Consider the following 26,659-nt stretch of genomic DNA (forward strand, 5'->3'; position numbering starts at 1 on the left):
TGGTTAGACAATGGAAGTGTGGTGGAAAAGGCACAGTACTTTTTACCATTTCTGAAAACCTTTGCTGACAGCATTTCTGGTACCAAGGTGTGAAAGCTTTAAAACTATTAAGTCACAAATGAGCAATCCTCCGTTACCAGTCAGGCTAGCTTTCTTTCAGACTATTGCAGCTGATATAGAACCCTTTCTTGTCAGGTTTCAGTCTTGATTCACCAATGATGCCTTTCCTTTATGAACATTTGCTCAAGCTACTGAAATCACTTATGTCCAGGTTTATAAAGAAGTCCATTCTGCTTGAAGCTGTAAGTTCTGAAGTTCTTTTGAAACTAAATCTTACTGATTCAGAAAGTGTGTTGTGCAAAAGAGGTTGACATTGGATTTGCAACCCGAGCAGCATTTAGATCTGATGTTCAGGTGTTACATTTTCGTGAAGATTGTCTGAAAATATTACAATGTTTGTGTAAGAAGATATGTACGAGATCACCATTGAAATATAGGCTCACATATGGTGCAGCATGTCTCTCTCCTGCATCTGTTTTGGATGGAAAAGTAGGTGAAGATCAAATAAATGTGGCATTACAAGTCTTAGTTGAAAAGTGCCATTTTTCTCGTCCTGCTGTAGATGATATAGAACGGTTCTATACTGACTTATGTAGTAATGACAGTGTGATTGCAAGAATCAAAAATTTTGACATTGCTGTTGATCGGCTGGATCAGATGTGGATGACAGTTCTTGAAGACTGTAACAACAGTGCCTTTATACTGTTTGTCCAGAAGATTTTAATGCTTTCACATGGAAATGCTTCTGTTGAGCAGTTTCTCTGTAAATAAGCAATGCCTTGTGGATAATCTTGGTGAGGACTCACTTATTGCCCAACGATGTATACATGATGCAATTGTAAGTTATGGAGGGGTTGAAAAAGTCCCTATAACAAAATCTTTAATCCATGCAGCAAGGAATGCAAATGGAAAGTCGAGGGAAGCATGATACAACAGAAACTCAGAAGACTCATTTAGAAGAGAGGAAAACAAGTATGGCAGAACTGAAAGAACTGATTACAAAGAAAGCTAAAATCCTCGAGAGATCTGCAAAGGAAATCGAAGAAGTTGATGAAAAGATGGAAGCATTAAAGAAGAAAATAGTGTAGTTGCGTTTTTCGAGTAATGTGTTATTTTGAAACTTTCACATGTTAATGAATGCCAATTCTGTCAAAAAAGTATCGGGAATTTGTAATTTAAAAGGCAAATGATTTTTTCAAATATTTTTTTCCGTAAGTTGGTAGCTCTGTACTTAATTACTATGCCAAACATGAGCGTGATCTGTCAACCAGTTTGTTTACAGCAGCAGGTTGAATCAGTCCACTTCAGTAGTGCATCACGATTTTTACAATGAACGAAATTATTGAACAAAGAGTTTGCCTTAAATTTTGTGTTGCGAATGGAATTTCGTGTGCTGACTCGCTAAAAATGTTAGAAAACACTTATGGTGAATCAGTTTTATCAAAAACACGGGCTTACGAGTGGTACAAAGCGTTCAAGGAGGGCCGAGAGATCGTCGAAGACATGCCTCGTTCTGGACGACCTTCAACCTCTTCAACCGATGAAAACATCGAAAAAGTGAAGGAAATTGTGCTCGATAATCGCCATTCCAGCTTAAGAGAGATAGCTACTGACCTTAACATCTCTCATCAGTTTGTTCGTTTGATTTTGGTGGATATTTTGGGCATGAGACGCGTCGCTGCATGGCTTGTTCCAAAAGAGCTGAATTTTCTTCAAAAACAGTACCGTGAGCAGGTCTCTTTAGACATGCTGGATCGTGTCAATTCTGATCCCACATTCATGGAACGCATCATAACTGGTGATGAGACATGTGTCTACGAGTTTGACATGCAAGCAAATCAACAGTCATCAGAATGGAGGACAAAAGACGAGCCGATACCGAAAAAAACAACATCAAGGTCGCTCAAAAGTCAAGATGATGCTCATTGTTTTCTTCGATATTCGTGGTTTGGTGCATCATGAATTCGTTCCAGAGGGACAGACGGTCAATAAAGAATTTTTGGCCGTATTGAAGCGTTTGCGTGAGAAAATCAGTCAGAAACGGCCAGATTTGTGGACGATCAATTCGTGGATTTTACACGACGATAATGCGCCATTGCATAGAGTGACAGTTGTGACCGAATTTAAGGCCAAAAACACGATAAATACCATTGAACCACCACCGTATTCATCAGATCTGGCCCCGTGTGACTTCTTTATGTTTCCAAAACTAAAATTGCCACTCTGGGGTACACATTTTGACTCGATTGAAGCCATAAAGCAAAATTCGTGGAAGGAGCCGAAGGCCATACCGGAAAGTGCCTATAAAAAGTGTTTCCAAGACTGGAAATAACGCTGGCATATGTGTGTTGCATCAAATGGGGCCTACTTTGAAGGCGACAAAATAAATATTGATGAATAAATGAAAATTGTGCATTTTATTTAACAATTCCCGGTATTTTTTTGACAGAATATATGTTAGAAAAACATTTCAAGTATTCAAATTGTACATTTGTTTTAAAGGAAGAAAACTAATTATGCAAAAATTACATTCAGTTTATAAACATATATATTATTTTTATTGTGACTACTGAATTGTTATGGAAATAAATTAACTCCAAAAAATTGTTAAAACTATTATTTTATAATGTGTGGGTGGATCTGATGGCTATAAGGGGTGAAGGGAGGCCATCAATAATTCCACATAATGTGATAATGAAAGTTTGCTAGTATATTGGTAAATTCCCATACATATACAGGTACAAGAGGCTAAAGTATGCTTTGTGGTGAAAAGATTAATCTGATGTACTACAGAGGTATTGTGCTCTCATTTTCTTGCATATATTTCATCTTTGATTGGGTGCCAAAACTTCGGGGTTGGGGCAAGGGCAGTTAATTTTTTCTTGGTAGATAAGGGATGGCATTGATAGACCATACTGGTGGGGCAAATATTAGGGGGACAATCCTCCCCACACTCCCCTAATCGCTGCTACTGTACATGTATGTTCATGTACATGAATTGCCCTAATAACTTGGTCTGGAAAAGTCAGGGAATTTTGTTTTCACAAAATAGTAGACACCCTGGTATCTTGTGTCGAGGGTCTCAAGAGTGATGGACAACACTGATTTAATGACATTTGAAAGTTGTAAAATGAAAACTGTTTGATGTAGTGAAAAAAATTTAGGGGGTTTATTTCAACCATAAGGAAGGTGTAAACCACATTTCATCAAAATCGGAGTTGGTGGGTGACATGACATCGTTGAAATGGCATGGAATGACCCCACTACCAATATGTTACCTCAATTCAGGTTGTGTAAAAAAAAACTTTATGCTATCAAACTACAAGTGTTGAACTTTTGAGTGAGCACATTGAAGCCAACATTTCTTCATAAGATTGCAAAACACCTAACTTGAAAACTTTTGGAAAATGTCCTTGCCACAAAAATTTACTGTTTTCCCTCCAACAAATGTAGTGACTTGCTATTACTGTATTTATGTGTATATAATGCACGTGCATGTATAATGTGTACCCTGGTTTTTGATGGGAAAAGTGACAATAAATTATGTCTCGTATAGAATGCACAGTACAATCCAGGCTCAAGAAATGGCTTTCTTAGTTCTAGGTCGTAAAGCTGTTGCTATGTGGACCAAGAGGAGAATATCCTCGTGTGTAAACAATAAGTCACCAACCCACCTCTCCCTACACTGTGTTTAGCATTCCAAAGCTTTCACCCTTTAACCACCTTATTTATTCCGTAATAACAGAAAGCAAGATCAAAATTACCTTATGGATTTGCAGTGCTCAGGAAGTAATTTTCTATTATTTCTCGCTCAACAAATACCACCGACACACATCCCATGTGACGGGAGGTACATGTTCTAATTTCGCCAGAACGACGCTGCTTTTCTTGGTGTCACAGAACATTACATTACAAATTGAAAAATTGTGGGAAATGGCCTTTAAACTTTTATAAGTGGTTTTGCTCATTTCATCTTTACTTTTTCAAAAAAAAATTCAAAATATATACTTTTTCCATGATTAACATAACATGTCACATTCAGGACTCTCAAACTAGAAGTTAGCAGCACAGGATTTCTTCCATTAAGGCATTTACACACTCCATATATATCATATTATTTGGCCAGTAATATATTTTAATTATTACTTTCTATTTCATCAAAGTACCATAAAAATCAGAACGTTCCTTCATTTTGTGATGAGCTTATTTCAACCGCATTACACAGTGTCACCATCTTGAATGAAATATTGTTGCCATATTCAGAAACTACAGAATTTAAGCTTTACAATATGTAACATGATAGGGTTCCATAAACATAAAAAATCAATGCAAGTGTCACAAAATCATGGAATGACCCTGTACGATTTCATGTGGGCAGTCCGAATTATTCCCTGCATAATTTGCACAACAGTTTTGGGGGACAAATTTTGCAAAAAAAAGTGCGCATTATACATTAGCAAATACGGTACTTGCTGATTCTAATACCTCCAGGCTTATTAATTTTTCAGTAGTAGTGGTTTAAAATATGGATATTTTGAGCTACATACCTTGCAGTATCCTGCCACACTGTGTTAATAAGCTTTCATAACATTATCTACTTATGCAGATGGAAATAATCACTACCCTGACAAATTTAAACATGTCTGAATATAGCATAGTGAAAATTAGTGCTGAACCACGATGCAAATCCCCAAATATTATTTCACCTCGTAATCATGATACCACGTACCGCTGTATATTTGAGGATAAAAAAAATAAGATACTTGTAGATTCATTCCACTTTGACAAATCCACTAATGAAATATTTTACACAGTAGTTGTGTGTCATCAAAACAGTGTTATGATTAGCATCGAATTCCTGATGATTTACAGACCCACCTGCCTCCTCCTGCTGATTAGACTCTCATATTGTGTGCAGAAAATTTAAAACCCTATTTCATTTATCAAAATTTCCATATTTGCAAATTCCTGCCCACACTACATGAAACATTATTTAAATGATGGCCTTATCTCGAGTGTTAAATGATTTCCTAACATGTCCAACACAAAAACTGGACTATAAATATTTTAAAATAAAAATGTTAGATTATAAAGTGCTTCATTTATCTTTACAAATGGTATAACATGTACAGGAAATAAAACATTTTAATCATGATTATCCATGAACATAAATATCTGTAAGCTTTGTTATGTGGTGACAGAAAAATGTGAACAAAAATCTTAATCAAAGTAGTCTTCAATATCTATATCAGGGTTTAACAAATCTTCACCGAAAGGTGTTAAGTCTAGTTGATTGAGGATCAAATTTTCACACATTTCCTCTAAATCTGTCTCTCCTATTAGTACTGCACCTTGCATTTTCCCATCCTTCAGTACCACTTTTACATATTCCAACCCCTTCGTCACACGTAGCAGAAGTTCATAGTTGTTTCCTAGCGTCTGGCCATTGTAAAGACCTAACAGTACAACTTTGTAGCCAAAAAACTTTGTTACATGTGAAAACAATTCAAAGCAGAAATCTTGAACAACATCCTCACCATCTGATGATGCCACCATGCATTTTGCTACATACGCTCCCATCTGACGAGCCTGGGTCCACAACCTCATCTGAAACCAGTGCTTCGCTCTTTCCCATGACGCACAACAGACGTCACCTGCTGCAAAAACATCTTTCACAGAAGTTTCCATCTTCTCATTCACTTTGATTGCACCATCTTCAGCCAGGTCTAACACGTTTCCTTCCACAAAGGCACCACTATTTGGTACAACTCCAGTTGCAGACACGATAAAATCGCAACCATAAACCTTACCATTAGTTAATTCTGCATGAATAGGCCATGTTTCACTTTCATCAACCTTCATCTGAGAGTTTTGTTCTTTGGTGAATACTTGCTTCACTTCACATTGATACTCGATGTTAACGCCGGAGGATGAAGTTCCAGAACCTTTCATTTCAAAGTTTCTATGCCAGTCTGGGCCTAAAGCTCCTCCAGGAACATCACATGATGTCATTTCATCGGAAACAGTGAACTTCATTCTCTTCACGGGAACTTCCTTGCTTTTATCCCCTTGCAGCTCTGGAAGAAAAAATTCTGCAGCACCAGGGTCAATGAATGTGGCCGTTATGTGCTTATCCTTAACAGCCCAAACAATATCAACTCCCTTCATTTCGTACACCACTTCCGTTGCAATGCCTCCATTTCCAACCACAAGGATTCGGCGAGCTTCACTAATCCTCTTCTGAAATGTTCGTACAGATTCTGTATCTCGGATTCCTAGTATGTAAGGGTTTGCTTCTTCAATGAGTTTCGGATGACCTCCGGTGCAAATGCATAATTTTTCATACTTCACGCTCGTTCCTCCTTTTGTAAACACAGTATGATTCTCAGAATCCAAACGAACTACAGCATCATGAAGAACCTTAATTGATGGATACTTCTCACCCAAAGTGTCAGTACTCTTTTCTTCAACATCGAACTGAGCTAGGGTTTTTGTGATGTGGATGATGTTAGTCACAGCCTTAATCAAAGGTGTTGCAGTGATGAGGATAATTTTTGCATCAGGGCACAGAAAATATAAATATTCTATGCAAGACACACCGGCTATGCCTCCACCAATAACAACAAACTTTGCTTCTTCTGTCATGCTTCTATGCAGTTCAAATATAATCCTCAATAACAAGAACAGTAAAGAAATGAAGCACTGGGTATAAAGTAATCCTATACACACTACAATTTAATGTCCTGAATGTTATCATGAAGTCTCTGGTTTGTAATAATCAGAATAATCATACTCTCGAAATGGAACATCAAATGTCAGATAGCCATAATCCTTTGCCTTCTCAATAGAAACGATCAGCTTTTCCTGTTTCTTCCTGCAAACACCAGTTTTCCTGTGTGAAAGAATATAAAAATGCCAAAATAAATTACACAAATACAGAACCCAGTCTTCATTGAATAAATGTATTAGAAATAAGCTAATATTTCACTTTCCATGATGCTGCTATTTGTTTAATATTACTCTTAATAGTCTGTAAAAAAATGGGCCTCCCCGATGGCGCAGTGGTAGCGTCGTCGCCTTGTAATCAAGGGGTCCCAGGTTCGATACCCGGAGGAGGTACATAGTGGTTCGGATCCCACTTTAAACTGTAGGTCCAGTCCCGATTAGCCTATCTGTGCATAAAGTGGACACCAAATCAAATCAAATCAAATCAATAGTTTGTAAATGGCTAGAACAATATGATTTCTTTTCGGCTTAAATTTTAAAATAAACTTTCTACATTTCAAAATTTAATTGTTGCACACAGAGTCAGAATCATTATTATCACTTTTCTGCCACTTTTAGCTAATTGTCTCTATGAAGATGAGTGACCACATGATGAAATTGATGAACAAAGAACAAACACCCACACCCATGCACGGATTTGATCCGGGAATGTTGGTGGTAAGATTATACCATTTAGTGCCCTTTACTTACGAATAGCTTAGGATTTCTCCTGTGTAGGGTGATATGAACTGCTTCAACAGATTCACATTCAGATAATTAAGAACTAAGTATTCGTCTCTGCACACAGGACAAGGGTTGCCAGTAGATATCTGTCCATTCCTCTGCAACACAAAACAGACACTCAATATAGAAATGTTCACACACAGAATGTAATACTACTCCAAATTAGTCATATGTAAATTAAAAGCCATATATTTTTTTTCTTCTTTTAAAAATACTCACACACTTGAGTCAAGAGAAAATGTAAGAATGGCATACTTCAAATATGTGAATAGAATCAGCTTTATGCAAATATGATATATATAACCTTTATTTTTAGCCCAGTCAATGAAGGACAGAAAAGGGCCAATGTCTGGAATAATTCTGTAAAAGCTGAATTTTGGTCACTTGTTAGAACACTACTAGTAGTGCAAAATCCTAAAAGTTTCCACCCCTCCTCGTGGTGCTTACCCAGGGACGGCGACAGGGGTGGGCAAGCGCCCACCCAAAAATTTCTGTGCCCACCAGATTGCCCACCCTATCAAATTCAATAAGTACATATACTCGGGGATATATGAATGATTAAATATTTAAGTGTAACCTGGTGTTCATAACATGTATATTTTACTTGTGAATATTATCTATGTTGGAAATGTTCACATATTATCAACCCATAAAATGCCACTTTTGTCATTGTTGAAACAAAAACTGTGATCAAATGAATACTTCCATGTTTAAAAGCAGCTAGTAGGCTTAGGAGGCTCAAAATTATGCAGGGTATGATCAATATTAAATCAGAATTGAGGGTGAACTTGAGGACTACAGCTTAGGGCCTCCAGTACGTATATACAGGGTCATCCGTTTGAGATGTCAGAAAATTAAACCTTTATACACAAGAGGTTAATGTACGTATCTCTGAGCAGCTTGTTGTAATATAAGCAGAAAGGATGTAAGTTTCGAATGAGTGGAGGTTTACTGACTTCAGCTGTGTGGTGGCAGTAGCATGCATGTAATACTGGAAAATTTCGCATACCATACGACACACTGTGTGTGCTGTTGTGACGTGATCACCACCTTTGTTACCATACACATTAGCGCCGCCATGTGGCCGAAGTCTGTAAACCTCCACTCATTCGAAACTTACATCCTTTGTGCTTATATTACAACAAGCTGCTCACAGATACGTACTTTAACCTCTTGTGTATAAAGGTTTACTTTTCTGACATCTCAAACGGATGACCCTGTATATTCCGGCCTGGCGAATGACACGTTGGACATGCCTGCTCTATAGCATACTTAAACCCGAAGGTTTATGGCTGCAGCAACACAAGCCTTCCATATGTCCCTATCCTGGACAAGATCAATCCAATCTTTCCCATCCTTACCAAATTATTTTATTGTTGATATTGCAAATATGTCTTCTTCTTGGTTCGAAATTATAACTATTTTAATCCATAAGAGCTAAATATCAGTGAAAACTATTAAAAACTTAACCCCTGTGTACATTTGAAATCATTCTTTACAAACATGTCAAGTTAAAGAAAAATACAACAGAAAGTTACAAGGTCATAATTGTCTCTTCATTGATTTGCTTTATTTTACTTTGTGTCTTATGTCACTTTTGGCTTATTTGCGAAGATGGAGATGAGTGATGATACGATGAAATTGATGAATAAGCACTCAAAAACATCCATATCGAGGCTGGGATTCGAACCCGGGAACCCTGGCGTTGTATCGCGATATCCTAACCACTCCGCCACGAGGGTCAGTAATTGTTATCTTGAAGATAGAGATTTAAACTAGGGATGGCCTTCTCAAAAAAAATGTATCTCGATTTTTGAAAACGAAATTTTTAATTTTTCGTTTATCGAAAATTTTTATTTTTTTTGCTTTCTTGTTTTTTGAAAAAATTGTCTTTCGAAAAAAATAGCTTTTAAATAAATTGTTTTTTGAAAAAAATTGTATTTCGAAAAAAAATCATTTTTCGTTTTTTGCTTTTCTAAAATTTTTTCGTACTTCCACTTTTCATTTTCCAAAATATGATTTTCAGATTTTCAATTTTTCGAAAAAAAAGAGGTCATCCCTAGTTTATGTATAAATTGCTTATTGAATCGCAAAAATCTAATATTGCAATTGTATGCAATTTGGATAGTCTACGTAACACAGCTTTGTATCAAGAGAGGCTTGTGAATCGCATTCTGCTTGGCATGCTGAGGTAATAAATAGAGCCTCTGTGTGTGTGTGTGTGTGTGAAGTATATATGTGAAGATGAAAAACCGCTCATATATAAACATTTTTTTTTTTACAAATATTGATCTCCATATAGATATAAGGAAGTTATTTTTAATCACAAGCATTCAGAACTTATTTTTTTAAATACTAACGTAATAAAATGATGATAGACATAGGAAAGCAAAAACATGTTACAACAAGTAGCTCAGGTAATTGTTTATTGAATAAAATTATTATGGTTAAAAAGTCTAATGTTAAAATATTATTATTGAACTGACATCACAAGTTAGCTTGAATAAAGCGGTATCTGATCACTCATTTTGATAATATCGTTGCATGTAAAGCATGGTAACTACAAGAATTCCTTGAACAACCCTCAAAACAAATCACATGTAGCACCACCTAAAAAAATAATTCGGATGAAATATCATGTTTGTATGATAGTAAACATACAAGTGAATCATATTTGCTGTAAATAATTTTGAAATTTATTTTAATTTGTAAATCAGATTTTTTTGAAACATCAACTTTCAATATCTCGAAACCTGCATTTCGTCATGTTTTACACCCGAGCCCTTCAATTTCTTTCATAACAATACAAAAATTATTTAAAACACAGTGTCTCTGAATGGCCTTGGACATATTCCCTCATGCTCTGTATCTGAAAGTTTATATGCAGAAGTAGTCCATATTTTCCCCAATTAGTTTCAGATATAAAAGACACACTGGAATAAAAATGTTTACCTTAAGGTAATAACCAATGAATGTATTTTGCTTTTATGAATCTATTTCAATTTTGGCAGGGTAATATATCATTATCATCATCATGACAGACCAAGGAAGATGATGAATTCAAATCTTACCAAAACATTTTAACTGTGTGTGTCAAATTTGCCAAGAAACATTATTATCTTCTAATTACCAAAATAGACTAACTTCCCCTTTACTTTGAAATGTCATTGGAGATACCATTGTTTCTTTGCTTATTAACCCATCCGCTTACCATTTAAATGCCAATTTTTTTGCCATGAAATACCATTTAAATTTGGCCTATATCCCGTGAAGGTTGCACAGCAAGACAAGATGTCAAATATTGTTTAAACTATCCAAGCAATTTACGTGAACATTTTATATAGTGAAGTGGAAGTATAGTAATAAGTATGCACATATGCAGTTTACTTGAAAGATAATTAGAAACTTACCTAATAAATTTGATCACACACATCGTTGCATTCCATTTCCATTCCTCAACCTTTCATATTTTTCCTGCCACAGCCACCTCTTCCTCACTTTCACTACATTCTTCAATTTCACTAACATAAAATGAACCCCCGTGTTCATCTCCCCTTCCAAAATTCACATTTTCCTTTTCATCGCTATCGAAAAGCAACTTTTCAATCGCAGAATCATCTACAACAACATTCTTATGCAACATGTTTGCAAGACGTAACAAATGAAGGTTTGTTTACATGAGAAATTACTGAACAAAACATGCTTGAAATGGTATGAAAAACTTAGCAGCACAAACATACACGTCATAGATTTGAAAGATCATACAACCTCTGCCATCTATTGAATGAAAAAGGAACTACATGATGAAAATCGGGAACCCGTCGATTCGACGACTAGGTATGGGAACAGAATGTCCAGTCAGGCCGTCGATTCGACGACTAGGTAAGCGGATGGGTTAAGAAAATAATACTTGCGTTGTATCCCCTTCATATTTTTTTTTTTTTTTGGTGGAAATAAATTCTTCACAAAATAATGTGTAATGTTGTTCAGTAATACATCGTTATGGTTCAGATACAGATTAATCAATGTAATATCTCTCTCTCTTACACATATACATAAATAAACAATATGTATTTCTACAACTTTCAGGTCAGAGAAATATTTAAATTGTCATCATATGACATGGAACAATTTCTGAAACCATATTTACTTACAATGCAAGTTTTCCTAGTCTTCCTTGGAGCAAAAGCGTACTTGTGGTTCCTTCTATAGCGTTTCCAAACAGGATCACTCCCGTAAGTTTGTTGATATGCTAAAAAAAATGGAATGAAGATAAAGTAAAAAAGAAAAATATTTAGGGATTGTAATGCTACAACACAAAAACACACAAGATCCTTATCTAGTATAAAGAACTGATCGACACACTCCAGTCATAAAGCAACAGCTGCTGGTGGAGCACATTAAGGAGTCAACTTCTGATCTCCCAGGCTTAAGTCCTGACTTGGATATGGACATTCTGTGTGAGTGTCCCTTCATCAATTTCATCTCATCATCAATGATTACCACTGTCGTGATTAACCAAAAGTGGCAGAAAAGCAACGTAAATCAACAATAATTTTACATTCCCGGATTTTACATTTTCCCCATGTTATACATTCAATCTTCATGGTCCCAACATAGCAAAATGTTATAAAATTTACCTCGATTTTACATTTTCCCCGCATTTTAAGTTCTTTCAGCTTGGTCCTCTGAAAAACGTAAAATCGAGGTTCCACTGTATACAAATAAAGGAACAGGTTTTGTGTCAAACACAACAATCAAGTTTAAAATTCAGAAACTAATTCAACTTTACCCTTTAGCCGCCGTAGCTCTTGCGTGCCTGTATTCTCGTTCATGCCGGCACATTTTCAAGCATGCCATTTTCAAACTTGCCACAAAGTACAAAAAAATCGTAACTAAAGAATTAACTGTCGTAAACAGATGAAGTTTCTTTTGTTTTCTTTCCTAAAGACAGTGCTTTTAGCAAAGGTAAAATTTATACATTGAGTGTCCCTATAATTAGTGTTAAACAAAGAAGAAAAAGAAGAAAGTTGAATTTTCTTTAAAAAGTTGCAAAACCGGCAACCTGTATCCCCCTCAATAAATCGAAGTGGATGAAAAAAAAATGTAGTATGTAGCGGTGGTACATTCCAACAACCGTGTAAAGTTTCGCTGAAATCAGACTGATACTTCTTGAGTAAAAAAAATAATAACCTCATATAAAGCAGCAGTGTTGCCAGCTTCGGGCCAATGCCTGGAATTTCTCTTCTAGAATCGGCCCTATGGACGCTGGATGGACCAAATTTGGAGGAAAGCACAACAAAAGACCATTCTATAAGCATATGCCATGCACGGGCCGCAAATTTGAACAAAACCTGGATATTATGGGGTTCGGAAATTTTGGAAAATTTCGAACATTGGGCCTTTGTCCCACTTCCCCCCCCCCCCTGATCCTTAATTTTTTGCATGTTATTTCCTCATTCTTACATTTAGAATTTAATTTGTTCAAAAAGATGCAGTAGTTTAGCAGTTATAGCGTTTTATCTTTAATATGTTCCTTAGTAACAAAAGGAAACAAAGGACTTTTTCAAATGGCACTTGTTAATAATAGTAAAAATGGATGAACAAAGACAGAACTTAAATACAGTGTATAGTTTTCAAGAAATGATGCGTTTCTTGCTGTCGTGTGCTAACACGTGGTCTGGATAAATTTCGAAAATAGGGACTTTGCCCCCATGTCCCCCTTGAATCCTTAATTGTCGATCATAGCTTAAAATGTTGCTTTTTACTCATTCTTGCTTGTAGATTTTTTTTTCAAAAAGATGCAGTTGTTTACAAGTTATGGCCACTTTTAGAAATCTCTTCCATAGTAATATGGCGGTAACAAAGGGAAACATAGGACTTTTTCAAACTTCGCCTGTTAATAGTAGTAACAATGGATGTATTGTTTTGTAATTCGAGTATGTCATACCTTCATATGTATACTAAAGATGAAACAAGACAGAACTGAAATATCGTGTGTAGTTTTTGAGAAATGGCACGTCAATTGCTGCTCGTGCTGCTGGTTGAAATATCAACCATCCGACGTTAAGGGGTTCACATGTGGTGGTCGAAATTTCGACCATCAGGCGGCTAAAAGTTAAAATGCAATGCACATTTTACCTAGGTAACTGAAAAGTATATATATTGTGAATTTCCAATTTTGGTCGCTGTGAAGCTACCATGTAACTGGAAATTTCACACATTTTTACTTTTCCTGAACTGTTTTATCCTCATGTTATGTTGCACAGGAACATTCCACAAGGAAGAAGGTGAATGAATTTAATGTTTCAGATGTTCAGAAAAGTCAGAAGGGAGATGGAATTTGCAACTTTTATGTAAATGGCTCCCCCCACACCCACTTCACCAATCTCCCTTGACTGTGGAACATTTCTTTTGCTCCTCTTCATTAGACTAGAAGGATGTTTATTTTTTGTTGGAGTTACATTTCACAGTGAAGTCACCCATGAGTCACGAGAGAGAGAGAGAATAATGTTTCTCTTCTCCACAGTAGAAGGCAAATTACTACGATTTTATAAAGTGGGAACATGGGACACACACACCACAGAAAAGTCTAACCAAGCAGTCCAGTTCTGAGAAACATGGTTCTTCTCACCTTTACCAGCAAACTAACTTATGGAAGAGAACTCCTCCACTGCGAATGTGGCAACCAAGTGTTTCAATTCCTCTCATTAAGGGAAAAGCGAGCCCTGCTACAACAGAGAATGAGGCACATGCTGTCTCCAGGAGCCCTCACATGATCCCTGCCAGCAGACAACAGACCACTTAGTAGTGGGAACTGTATCATGATAAACCTGGTCTACAGTTTGTGGATGTTTAAATCACAACAAACCTAAACCAATCTAAATTGACTGTACTCTGCGTTGTCTTTCATTCAACTAACAATGAATCATGCACATGCATCTTTGGGAAAATCACATTACTAATTTAACATTGTACCAGATCTAATGTGTTTCTTCCTTTATGTTCCAACAAAAACACTATAGCCTATTAGAAATTATAGTGGAACCACAAGCAAAAAAACCTGCCGACCCGCGACTCCTCTGCACTGTACTCCCATGTGGAGGGGAGGGGCAGAGTAGAGCATCCTTTCTTATGTTTTTAGTTAGTGTTTTAACTCCACTTTATGCACAGTAAGGCTAATTGGGACTGGACCTACAGTTTTAAGTGGGATCCGAACCACTATGTGCCACCACCAGGTATCGATTACACCCCTTGATTACAAGGGAACGACGCAACCACTGCACCCTTGCTGAATGGAGGAAGGGGAAGATGCATGGAGACTTTTAGTCGAAGGTTCATTTCCTTGTGGTCACTCTATAACTGTGTATGTAAAAAAAATGCTTTAATTCACAATTTTGCATACTTGCTTAAATCACTTCATCATTGTTAGAAAAAGGCAATACCTTCACTCTCCAGATATTTAATGCTTGTTTCTACAGGAATAAATTTTGTTCTATCTTTGAGAGGATCCCTTTCCTTCCTCTGAGATACTCTCTCTTCTTCAGTATCCCTGAAAGTAACACCTGTGGATACAGGTCTTCCAATCTGAAATCACAGAAGATTAGAACACTTCAAAATAATTTGTACTCTTCAAAAAATCAGTCAGCAAAATGCTTCATTCACTATAATACAGAAGCTGCTCAAATTAACTGTACTTTTATTCTTCTTTTCATAATTTATCAAGAAATATAGACTCAACACTGCAATTTATATTACTGCTATATGGTTGCAAAATGTAGTATCTTGTATATACCGTATATATAATCATTTCTATTATCCTATATATAGGGTGACCAGACATCCTCTTTTATCCGGACATGTCCTCCTTTTTAGGTGTCTGTCCGGCATCCGGGCAGATTTTTTAGAAATCGGTAAATATCCTCCTTTTTTTGGAAAAAGTATAGCATTGACCATAGCAAATGTGCTGCATACAGAATGCTTCATTTGGTGCACGTTAATTCGAGCAATGTTCACCTACGTAGCATCTGGGAACTCAATACGATCACTTTCCCGACTGAGTCATTAGTAGGGTGTGTATTTAAGGCACTAGAAACTTCTGAAATAGGCAGTCAAATAGGCCAAACTGATGAAAATAGGCACTTAAAAAGCACCATAAACTAAGAAAAGGCACGAAGATGGGCACTTAAAAGGCACCTTAAAATTAAAAAAAGACATAAAAATAGGCAATGGATGTGAACTTATTTAAATCTTGTTTTTACAGTGCACAGTTATACTGTATTAGCACTTCAGTTTATACATAAAAGTGCGCTAGCGATTAACATACTATAATACCCTTTTGATCGAAATTCACATTTGCGGGGAATCATCTGTTAAAGTAATTCTCACAAAAAGAGCTTGTGCTAACAACTGCGAATTTGAACAAATGATAAATAAACAACTTGCACCATTGTAACAAAAAAAAATAAAAAAAAATTAAAACAATGTTCCAATTCAGACCATAAAATCTGGCGAATTCCAGATTTCAGTCAGTACAACATCAGCAAAGCCTTACATCTTCCAATTTAGGGAAAGCCAAATGCACGTAAGAAAAAACCTGAAGTATGCAAAAAATTGCAGAATATCCATTTTTTGGCACGATTAAGCAAAGTATACACTAACCATCAAAATAGGAATTTATAGGCACTATAAAAATGTGTTTTCGGAATAGAAACTCCATGAAACGAACTTTAAAGTTTAAACATGAAAGCCTATGGTTTACTACAAAGGAATAAAAAAGGCAAATATTCAAATTTCCGCACCCCAGTCATTAGTATTAAGCGCTGAGACTGCTGGAATGCATGTAGTCTGTGTAGTTCTTTTTCGGTTAATTGATTTGGTTCATTTTACTTCGTTTTTTTCACTTTTGGCTAATCGCGAAGATGAGTATGAGCGATGATATAATGATTTTGAAGAAGGACCCACATGCCCAGGCCGGGATTCGAAACTGAGGCTTCTGGCATTGTGGCACACTGTGCTAACCACTCCAACACAGAGGTCGGCCAGTTCCATTTCGAGTTATACACACGCGATACAGTAATGCGAAGAGAGAATTTTGATTATTAAGTAATATTTACTTTCATGAAATAACGAAGGGAAAGAATATATCCAGTTTCAAAGGATGGAAGAAACGAATATGGGGTAAAGTGTAAGGTGGTTGCCACTTTCCCCTGCTGTTGAAAGAGTGCTAGAAATGTTTGTGGCATTGAAATCATATTTCTCTAACCAATCCAAACTGCCTAAAACGTTAATTTGGCTTATCGAAATAAGTTAAGCAAATCTTACTTGTTACATTTGCATTCACTTGTGGAGATATTTCAGTCTAATATAAAAAAAAATAGAAAAGGAGTAAAATTCTGTGCTTCAAATTATAGATATTATTTATAATTTGTTAAAAAACAGATTAGGAGATTGCTTTCTTTGCTTAAAGGTAAGATGAAGTTCTTGAAAGAGATCTTCTGAAAAGCTTCTGTGAGCAAAATGTTGGTAAGATTTTGTATATTGATTAAATTATGAGTAATGGCAAATGTATAGCCATTTTTTGCGGTGTCCTCTTTTTTGCCATGCTCTGTCCTCTTTTTTAATGTATATGTGTGGTCACCCTACCTATATATAACATTCAGTGGAGACAGATTACTGCGATCCCAACTAATTACTCATTGTTTAATATCGAAATATCTCAGCATAGGAAATAAAAGTGTTGTTCAACTTGTAGAGGTATGATCTGCAGTAGCTACGTAAATTTGTTTAGCATTTTAGATGGTACTGAAAAGAATGACTTTTACTTCAAGTAAATTAAATTTGCTAAAAATGCCTGACAAGTAAATATTATCATGTGCCATGAAAAGACTAAATAATAATAGCAATAGAAGGAAATGGAATGATGCATTATTATATTGCAACTAAAAAAATGGCGAGGGGTGTTAAGACAAAATACTTACTTCACGAGGATGATTAAACCCCTCAGCCTATTTGAAGCATCATTGATCACAGTTCTCACTATGTACTGATTTTCGCAAGTTATGTAGGGGGATTAGCGAGACTTTTAGAATACTGGAAATATGTTTGGAATTATGTTAGATGAAAGTAATTAGTGTAGTTTTGAGTCACACAATGAACCATTTTGTGAGACATTGTGTTATGAACTTAGGTTTTGCACACAACAATTCTCGTAATACACTGCCTTCTTATAAGCATTATTTCAGATGGAAAATATTCTATGCACAAGCAGAAGAAATACCCAATCAGTACTTGTGCCCCATCACCACCTATGAAAGTGTAAAGAATGCTCATCATCTTAGGAAGGAGATGAACCTAAACATTGATGGCCAACTGCACTGACACAATCTGTCACCTAGCCTGGGCACAACCATTTCCTTGAGTGTCACCTCACCACTTTAATCTAATCACCATACCTTCCCATCGTCATAAATAAAAGTGGCAGGAATGCAATATAAAGTAAAAAAATTACTAACCGCACCTCTACATAAATGATGTAACAAAACTGACATATCCATGCAGACAGTGGCGACGATTGGGGGGGGGGGGTTAGTTGCCCCCAATTTTTCGCCACTTTTGCCCCTGCACTATGCTAAACCTTATCTACAAAGGGAAATATACTGTCTTTGCCCCCCGGTTTTGATAGATCTTGTGTTTATATATCTGCTTTAGATGCAATAATAATAAAAATCTGATTTCTTTCCCTGGATCTACAAAATGGTGTGCTGTATCGGCATCCTTTTATAGGTGAAAATAAAACTTATAAAGATTAATTTCAACAAAAGAAATGTGTCTGTGTCCACATGGATGCACAATCATTTATGAACACAATAAAAAAAAATAATAACAACAACCACCAATTTGAAGAGTACCAAACCCTTTCTTCACAGAAAAAAGAGCACTGACGAAAATAATAATAACAACCAGGGGCGTAAATAACACCACCACAACCCTCGTGGCATGGATGGGTGCATGAACTTTGGGGGCATAATAAGAATGATAAATTAAGAAACACCGATAGTTCACACGTGTTTTCCTTTTGGTGTTTAACATATTTTCAACCAAATATATTATATTTTAATGCCCCTACAACTGCAAACAGAAAATGTTAATTGAATTGCATTAACATAAAAATATAATACATTTGGTTGATTGATTGAATTGGTGATTAAAGTCCATTTTATGCACAGTAAAGCTAATCGGGACTGGACCAACAGTGTAAAGTAGGATCTGAACCACTATGTGCCTCCACATATGTTTGGTTGAAAATATGTTTTAACACCAAAAGGAAAACATTTGTGAACTATCGGTCTATCTAAATTTATCATTCTTACTATGTCCCCGAAGCTCTTGTGACCTCCCAAGCCACGGGGTTGCGGAGGTAATTGGTAATTCAAGTCAATTCCTATTTCAACTTAAAACTGCTTGTCAAAGGGAAAAAATGCAGAAATAGCAGAAGCATCTGCATTGTGAAAGAAAATATCTTAATTTCCAAAACTTTACAAAACCCCAGCATATTGCTTGATGAGACATGTAGCCTTCTAGAAAAATCTGTACGTGGTGTTAATGAGTTTCGGAATAATTTTGAGGTGTTAGAAAATGAAACTAAAGAAATGACCAGAAGGTGGCAAATAGAAACTTCAATTTCTACCAAACGAGTAATAAAAGTAAAAACCTTCGTTAAGATTTTACAATACCGGTCCCTTCCGTAATTTCTATCCTACTTCTTATACTCACGAAATACGTAGTCCCGATAAAGTATCTGAGGTTAACATGTGGGGTGATGTGTTGAAATTGTTAATTGACATGTAGAAATTGTAAAATAAGCTTTTAAATTACCGCGATCCTTCTCAGTATACAAGCATGGAAACCATGTTTGTTTATATGAATACGTGACGTTGAGAATCACTTATGTTGTCTACAGCGTTGCCAGACTGTTGCTTTCTTACTTGCAGAGTATGCACCATGGAAGAATGGCGGAACAGAAGAATGAAAAGACTGTTAATGCGGGCTGCTTTAGTTTGGCAGTGGACAGCTTTAGTTTGGCAATGGTGTAGGAAGCGTTCACTTGTTCAGTAATCTATGTGGTGTGTGGAATATGGCATCTTTGAAGGTAGCAAATAAGTCCTTTCTTATTTTTAGTCACTTTCAGTTGGGTATATATTAATAATACGGGCCATTCATTCATATTTCGCATACTCAATAATTTAGGACACTTGATCACAATTGTGTTGTTAAAATTTACAGCTCAAGTGCTACAAAACTCACATTTTTTGACAGTGCCTGGTCACAATTAGCCTTAAACCCCTAGAACGATGCACTGGTGCCCCACAAACCATTCATGGTAAGGTTAGGCAAACATAGTTAAAATTTGGGGTTGTAATATCAGGAATATATATTTTGTTTTTACAGTATTGGAAATGCAAAATCTTGCGGAAAATAATGAGCAATCCTGCATTGTTGGTTGCGATCCTGTACCCCCTTTTTTTGCAATTTCTACACATGACCCCCAAATTTTTTCCAATTCGTGATTAGGAGGCCTCAATTAGTGAGTATGCGAAATATTACAAAAATCGGGGAGGGGTCCGGTATTTTAAATTCGCTCCCTACCGTGCTTTAGATATTCTAGTAAATCAAATAAACAATAGATTTTAGAGTAAGAAACAAATAAAGAAGGCTTCACATCTTTAAGCTCAACTCCCTAATGGAACACACCAACAAACAGTTAGTGGAATAAGCTACTAATTTCTGGGAGAATATGAAGAAGATATATATCTGGCACTATAGCTACAGAAATTGTTTGTTTTTGGAATGTAGTGTCAACTGAAATCAAAAGAAGAAACATGTTGAACATCAATGTTTCGTACCAGTTTTTACATTGATTCAAATTATATGTATATATATTTTTATACGGAGTGACTATTTTCACCAGGTGGTGAGGCTAGCTTTTTGAGCAATTTTCACTAGATTTTAAACTGCATGTGCATGATCTGCAACCTGGCCTGGCCTGCTACACAGATGTATGTATTCTTTAGTTGTTGTGTATGAAGCTCATGTTGGTGTGCATTTATTTCCGTGCAGGAGACAAGTACTTCTTTTCTGCACATCATGGAGTTGAAAAAACACCACACGGTGTTTAGATGTGGACTGACGCTGCTAGTGTCACATATAACATAAGTACGAAGGGGTATTACCTTCCTAAATGCTTTCCTTGTTAGGTTAGGCAGGTCAGGTTTAGCATTTTTAGCATTAAAATTACTTCGGTAAATACTTTCCAACACCTGATCATGTAATTTCTGATCTTCAGCACTTTCTGCTATTCTCACTATCAGGTGACTAGTAGTCACACCCAGTTTTAGTTCAAAATAAGATCAAATACAGTGTTCCGTTGTGATTCAGTAATTATTTTGCTAGTGAAAATAGCGCTACATGCTATTCTCGCCAGCTGGTGAAAATAGCCTCAGCAATTTTTATATATGGTACCTAATATACGTAAATTGAGGTGTGAATTGATATTTTAGAAAAGTTTAATAAGTTTGGGCATACAACTGAAGGTTGGGGAGCGAAGGAAGGGGGGGGCAGAGTGTGATAGTTAAGCACTTACACTATTGATGCTAACTCTGTTGTGTCTATTCATTGCGGTTGGCGGTCCGGTTATTAACTGAAACGACGTTAAGCACTGCTTTTCTAAATATGGACACATTTATGCCGTTCCCTTAATCCCATGATTAAAATTTCAGCAACCGCCAAACGTCTGAAATTCCTTTATCTTCTTCTTTTTCACATTGGTACTTACGTATTCTGCATTGCTAAGGATTCTTGAAGGTGGCATTTCGTTCTTTTCACGACAATAATTTCAATTTTCAACATATCGAGTAATTATTGTTCGTTCGTTTTTGGGTTGTGTTACACACAATATGGCGGGCAAATCTTGACTAGCGTTGTCGATGATCAGTGGCCGTACAGTGTTTCCAACCTTCTTAAACAAAAAATACCTTAGTTTGTATTTTTTTCGGCTACGAAAACCCCACAAACCATGCATGGATAGCCCCACGAACCATGCACGGCAAGGTTAGATTAGGTAAGGCAAACATAGTTAAAATTGTTATTTAACATTAGAAAAAGTCAAGGGTAAAACTATCATATGTGGGAAATCGCTCTAACTCGTTCATTCTCTACTTTTTTACATTCGTACTTACCTATTATGCATTGTGAAACATTGTTTAACAAGGGATTTCACTTTTTTAAACTAAATTAGTATCTATTGTCGACATATCGAGTAATTATTGTTCGTTCTTTCTCGCTTCCTGAACATGCAAAATGGTGGGCAAATCTTGACTAGTGTTGTGTTTCAAACGGCAAAGCAGTGTTTCTACCTTCTGAACAGAAATATTCTCGCATAGCCCTGAAAAACATTTCCGCATAGCCCCAAAAACCATTCACACAGCCCCAACAACCATTCGGGATAGTATGACCATCCATGAATAGCCCCAAAAACATTTCCGAAAAAAAACATTCCCCGCATAGCCCCAAAAACCATTCACGATAGCCCCACGCACCATCACGATAAGGTTAGGTTGATTTAGGTTGGGAAATATAGTGAAAAAAAACTGTGCATTTGGAAATACTTGCTCAGATTACGTCATCAGATGCTCACAACATCCGGTTTAAGTACATGGATGGAAATGTAAGCAACAGCTTTCGTGCATCAGACTGACATTATTATAGAAAAATACATGATTTAGCGGCCCAATACGGTAAATTTCTCATATCGGACAAACAGATTTCTTCAAATTTACAGGAGAAATTACTTACCAAATGCAGTTTCTTGATATTGTGGAAGTTCGGGGAAGTGTTTTCTCGCATTATTCATTGAATTTTGCCGGTACATCATCTATTTTTCGATATATGTGTGACTGATGCACGAAAGCTCTTGCATCCATTTACTTCCAGGCGGATGTAGCCTGTGTGTGATGATGTAATCCCGGTCAATCCCTGTCACTGTTTCCAAACACGTGTCTTTGTAACTGAAGAAGGTACGTTTCCACAAATGGTTTGTGGGGCTATGTGTCAATGGCTCGTGGGGCTATGCGAGAATGGTGTGTGGGGTTACGCATATTTTTTTTTTCGAAACCAATTTTAACTATTGTAACATATACGTGACCCTACCTAACCTAGCTTTACCGGAAATGGTTTGTGGGGCTTTGCGTTAATGGTTTGTGGGGCTATGTAGGTATTTTTGGGTGCAGTGGGGTGGAAACACTCCATGCCGAGTACGGTAGTGAAACTGTGACCGCCATTTTGAGTGTTACCGAAGGCAAAAAGAAACGAAGAAAACTTACTCGATAAGTTGCAAATAGAGCTTATTTCCGTGAAATAAGCAAAATGCCACCTTCAGCAATGTTTCTCAATGTACAGAGTGATCACAAAGTCCCATTACCACCTATGTATTACATAGATGTTAATGAATTGTTGTTTCTTATTGTTGCAGGATCTACATCTAAATCATGGCTGATGAGTCCACTTACACCATGGAGGAACGGATCGTCATGAGCACGTGGGCTCACGAACGACCCCATACAGGAACATCAATGAGAGATATTCAGCATGATTTCACTGTAAGGTTTCAGAAACCTTCCCCACCCAAACAAACAATTTTACTGTAGGAGAAAAAGCTCTTTGCAACTGGTTGCATAAAATATAAGCCCCGCCCAGGACGACCATCAACACGACTGGAAACTTGTGTGGAGGCTGCAGCGTCTGTCGAACGAACGCCAAAAAAGTCCATTCGTAAGCGGTCATAGGAATTGGGAGTTCCATACTCGACATTACAAAAACATAAGAAGAAGGATTTGAAGTTAAAGGCATTTAAACCTTCATTTGTAAACGAATTGAGTGATAATGACATGCAAAAATGTCATCAGGCTTGTGGGCGAATGCTCGATGTCTTTACAACTCTTCCTTCAAGGGGTAAAGTGTTTTTCTCGGATGAGAGTGCGATATATCGCAGTACAAAAGGAAGAAACATTTATTTCTGGAGTAAAGAAAACCCACATTTTTATGAAGAACTTGAACACAACCCACCACATGTCATGATCTGGGCTGCAATGTCTACAACCCACTTGGTGGATCCATATTTCTTTGAGGGTGCTGTGAATCAAATGTCGTATCTCACCATGTTACGTGATTGGTTTATTCCACATCTGCAAGAACAGGGTCTGCGTGGTCGTGTATGATTCAAGCAAGTTGGAGCAGCAGCCCATTATGCTATTGCCGTGAGGGAATATCTCAATGAGGTATTTCCTGATACATGGATTGGATGTGGTTCTGTCAGTTTGCCTGCGCCTTTGGGGTGGCCACCCCGAAGTCCTGATCTGTCATCCTGTGATAATGCATTATGGGTGTTCATTAAACAGAAGGTTGGTGCCACATGTTACGAGACAGTTGACGAACTTAAGGATGCTGTGAATTTACTGCCATCACGCCAGCAACGTTGAGGAGAATTTCCCATCATACATGGCAGAGAATCATACATGGTTATGAAAACGATGGTGTACACACAGACACTCTGGACTAAATCATAATGAACAATCACACTACCTCCGAGTTGTCCTCTGCCATGATCTCACATTAATACAATGCGACCATCTATGACGATGTGGACACGCGATAGGGGGTAATGGGACTTTGTGATTACTCTGTAGAATACGTAAATACGAATATTCAAATTAAATGAACTATCAAATTTCAGCCGTTTGTCTGATATGAGAAATTTAGGCATGATTTAACACCACTCTCCAATTTCTATAAAATTTCGCCCACTTACTAATTTCGGTGTCCTGATGACGTATCTGTAAAATAACCTTGCGATTTACCACGGTCATTGTCCATACACAGCAATTCGGAACCATCTTTCTTTCGCAATTCGTTAATGGTCTTCCTTTACACACAACAATCTTGCTACCTTAAATATTGACGTCAGACGAGGAATGCCTACGAGGTTAGGTTAGGTTCCATTAGCATAAATACAAAGAAAAATTAATATTTTGGCTAAGAGAACTATACCTTTTCTTGCCTAACATGAAAAAGCATTCTTCTGGGACATCAGAACACAATGTTTTCTAAAGTGTTGTGCGATAGGTGACACCCATTCGGGGACAATGGCTTGTTCTGTGGAGCTACTGTTCTTATGGTAGGGTTACGTTACGTTAAGAAAACATAGTTTATTTTGTTTTTTTCTCGATTTCCATACTCGACTGCTAATTATTACATGCAGATTCGTGATTAGGAGTTCACAATTAGTGAGTTGGCGAAATTTCATAGAAATTTGTAAATTCGTTCCGACATTTTTACCAATTCAAGATAATTCATTTCACAGTTGCAAAACCGCGTGGTTGGAAACCCTGACCGCTTGTTACATCATCAAACGTACGCAACATTTGGTTCATGTAGTAGAAGGACATCAAGGGATCAGTTTTCGTGCAAGGGAGAGACATTAATGTTGAAAACTACATGATTTACCGGTACTACTTTACTATACCGGAGACACCTATCAATGATTTATTTCGCAATTTTTTACATTGATAACGTACTATTCTGTGTTGCAGAACATTCCTTTAGGTGAAATAATGGATTTCTAACGAAAATAATGTCTATTTCTTACATACGATAGCCCCACGAACCATCACGGGGACGAGGTATTCCTACTAGGTTAGGTTCCATTAGCACTCCTTTCGTTCACTTTAGCATGTACAGACAACATCGGAATTACAAATTCCATGGCCTCTTCGGTACTACTATACTATACCGTAGACACCTATCAATGATTTATTTCACAATTTTTTACATTGCTAACGTACTATTCTGCATTGCAGAACATTTCTTTAGGTGGAATAATGAATTTCTAACGAAAATAATGTATATTTCTTACGTTAACGAGTACTTACTGTTGTTCCTTATTTCCCACAAACCATCCACGGGTAGCCCCAAAAACCATTGACGTTAGCCCAAAAATTCACGATAGCCCCACGAACCATTGTGGGGATGAGGTATGCCTACTATGTTAGGTTAGGCCTGTTAGGTTAAGTTTCATTAGCACTCCTTTCCTTCAATTTAGCATATACGGACAACACCGGCTTGTAACAGCAGCAATAGCAAGTAAATGGCGGCAGCAGCAATAGCGCGTCGGAAATAGATTTTCGTAGAACACCACATCCATTCGCATTAAAATGGATGAAAACTACATTCCCGAACATCAACAACGCTACAGAAAATGATTTGCGTAAGTACTTTCTCCTGTAAATTTGAAGAAATCCGTTTTCGGTATAGTAAAGTGTTACCGATTTACCAGCAAAATAAATTAAGCTAAGGGAAAAAAACCTTTCCGAGACCTTCGTAAAGTATACAGAAACTCATTTCGGTAAGAACTTTCTCCTGTAAAATTGAAAAATACGTTTGACGGGTACGAAAATTTTACCACATCTCTAAAATAAAGTTTCCTCTTGGGTGTACTTTAATTCGGTGTTCGTACACATACAATTACTGCAACTTACCTAAGCAAACTTGTTTATCAACAAAACCAGCACGAAATTTTATACCAATAGTACACACACATAAAACATTTCTCAATAAGTATTAATATAAATAATTGACACCTTAGCATACCAAACTTAAAAATCTTTTGCCTAATAGGAGACTCACACCTCCAATGGAAATAGCCATATTGCATTTGTATTTGCAGTGTCGCTAGTGTTGCTGATGAAATGCACCAAATTGAATACAAAACTTACTATCGATGAAAGAGCTAAGCTACCACCGCCTTTTCGTCTCGATGGAATAATATTTTAAAATTTTATTTATTTAGCAATAAATAGGCGTATATATGTCTAAGATATGTTCATCATGTGATCTTAGGGATTCCTTATGTGATTATTTTTAACTGCCCGTACGTTCTTCTCCTCTATGCTACTATGCATGAACTGAACTTGAACTGTACAGTGGGATCCATAAGTATTGCTCAGCAAATTGTCCATGACTATTTTCGTTGGTATTC

General features: G+C 36.8%; 2 protein-coding genes across 2 annotated transcripts; both read right to left on the minus strand.

The window, feature by feature from the left end:
* Positions 1–5,125: 5,125 nt before the first annotated feature.
* Positions 5,126–6,705, minus strand: Pyroxd1 (pyridine nucleotide-disulfide oxidoreductase domain 1). Its single transcript, XM_083138420.1, has one exon. The coding sequence runs from the start codon at positions 6,703–6,705 to the stop codon at positions 5,281–5,283; it is 1,425 nt and encodes a 474-aa protein (XP_082994546.1). The 3' UTR covers positions 5,126–5,280.
* A 108-nt stretch (positions 6,706–6,813) lies between these two features.
* On the minus strand, positions 6,814–26,328 carry mRpS18B (mitochondrial ribosomal protein S18B). The gene is made up of 5 exons (XM_083138421.1): positions 26,272–26,328; positions 15,015–15,156; positions 11,724–11,821; positions 7,537–7,667; positions 6,814–6,952 (listed from the first exon to the last, which is right to left on the minus strand). Exons 1-5 carry the CDS (start codon positions 26,326–26,328, stop codon positions 6,814–6,816), a joined length of 567 nt encoding a protein of 188 aa, XP_082994547.1.
* Between the last annotated feature and the right edge of the window lie 331 nt (positions 26,329–26,659).

Source organism: Lepisma saccharinum, chromosome 1 (assembly GCF_977018435.1).
Source record: "Lepisma saccharinum chromosome 1, izLepSacc3.1, whole genome shotgun sequence".
Classification (NCBI taxonomy): Eukaryota; Metazoa; Arthropoda; class Insecta; order Zygentoma; family Lepismatidae; genus Lepisma; species Lepisma saccharinum.

What these genes read in the sequence shown, in the direction of transcription:
- mRpS18B (XM_083138421.1), bottom strand. Translation starts at nt 26,328, where the DNA reads ATGGCTATTTCCATTGGAGGTGTGAGTCTCCTATTAGGCAAAAGATTT. An exon ending in GCAAAAGATTTTTAAGTTTG is followed by an intron (nt 15,157 to 26,271) that starts GTATGCTAAGGT and finishes CTGTGATTTCAG; the next exon opens with ATTGGAAGACCTGTATCCAC. An exon ending in GGAGAAATCCTAAGCTATTC is followed by an intron (nt 6,953 to 7,536) that starts GTAAGTAAAGGG and finishes TCTTTCACACAG; the next exon opens with GAAAACTGGTGTTTGCAGGA.
- Pyroxd1 (XM_083138420.1), bottom strand. Translation starts at nt 6,705, where the DNA reads ATGACAGAAGAAGCAAAGTTTGTTGTTATTGGTGGAGGCATAGCCGGT.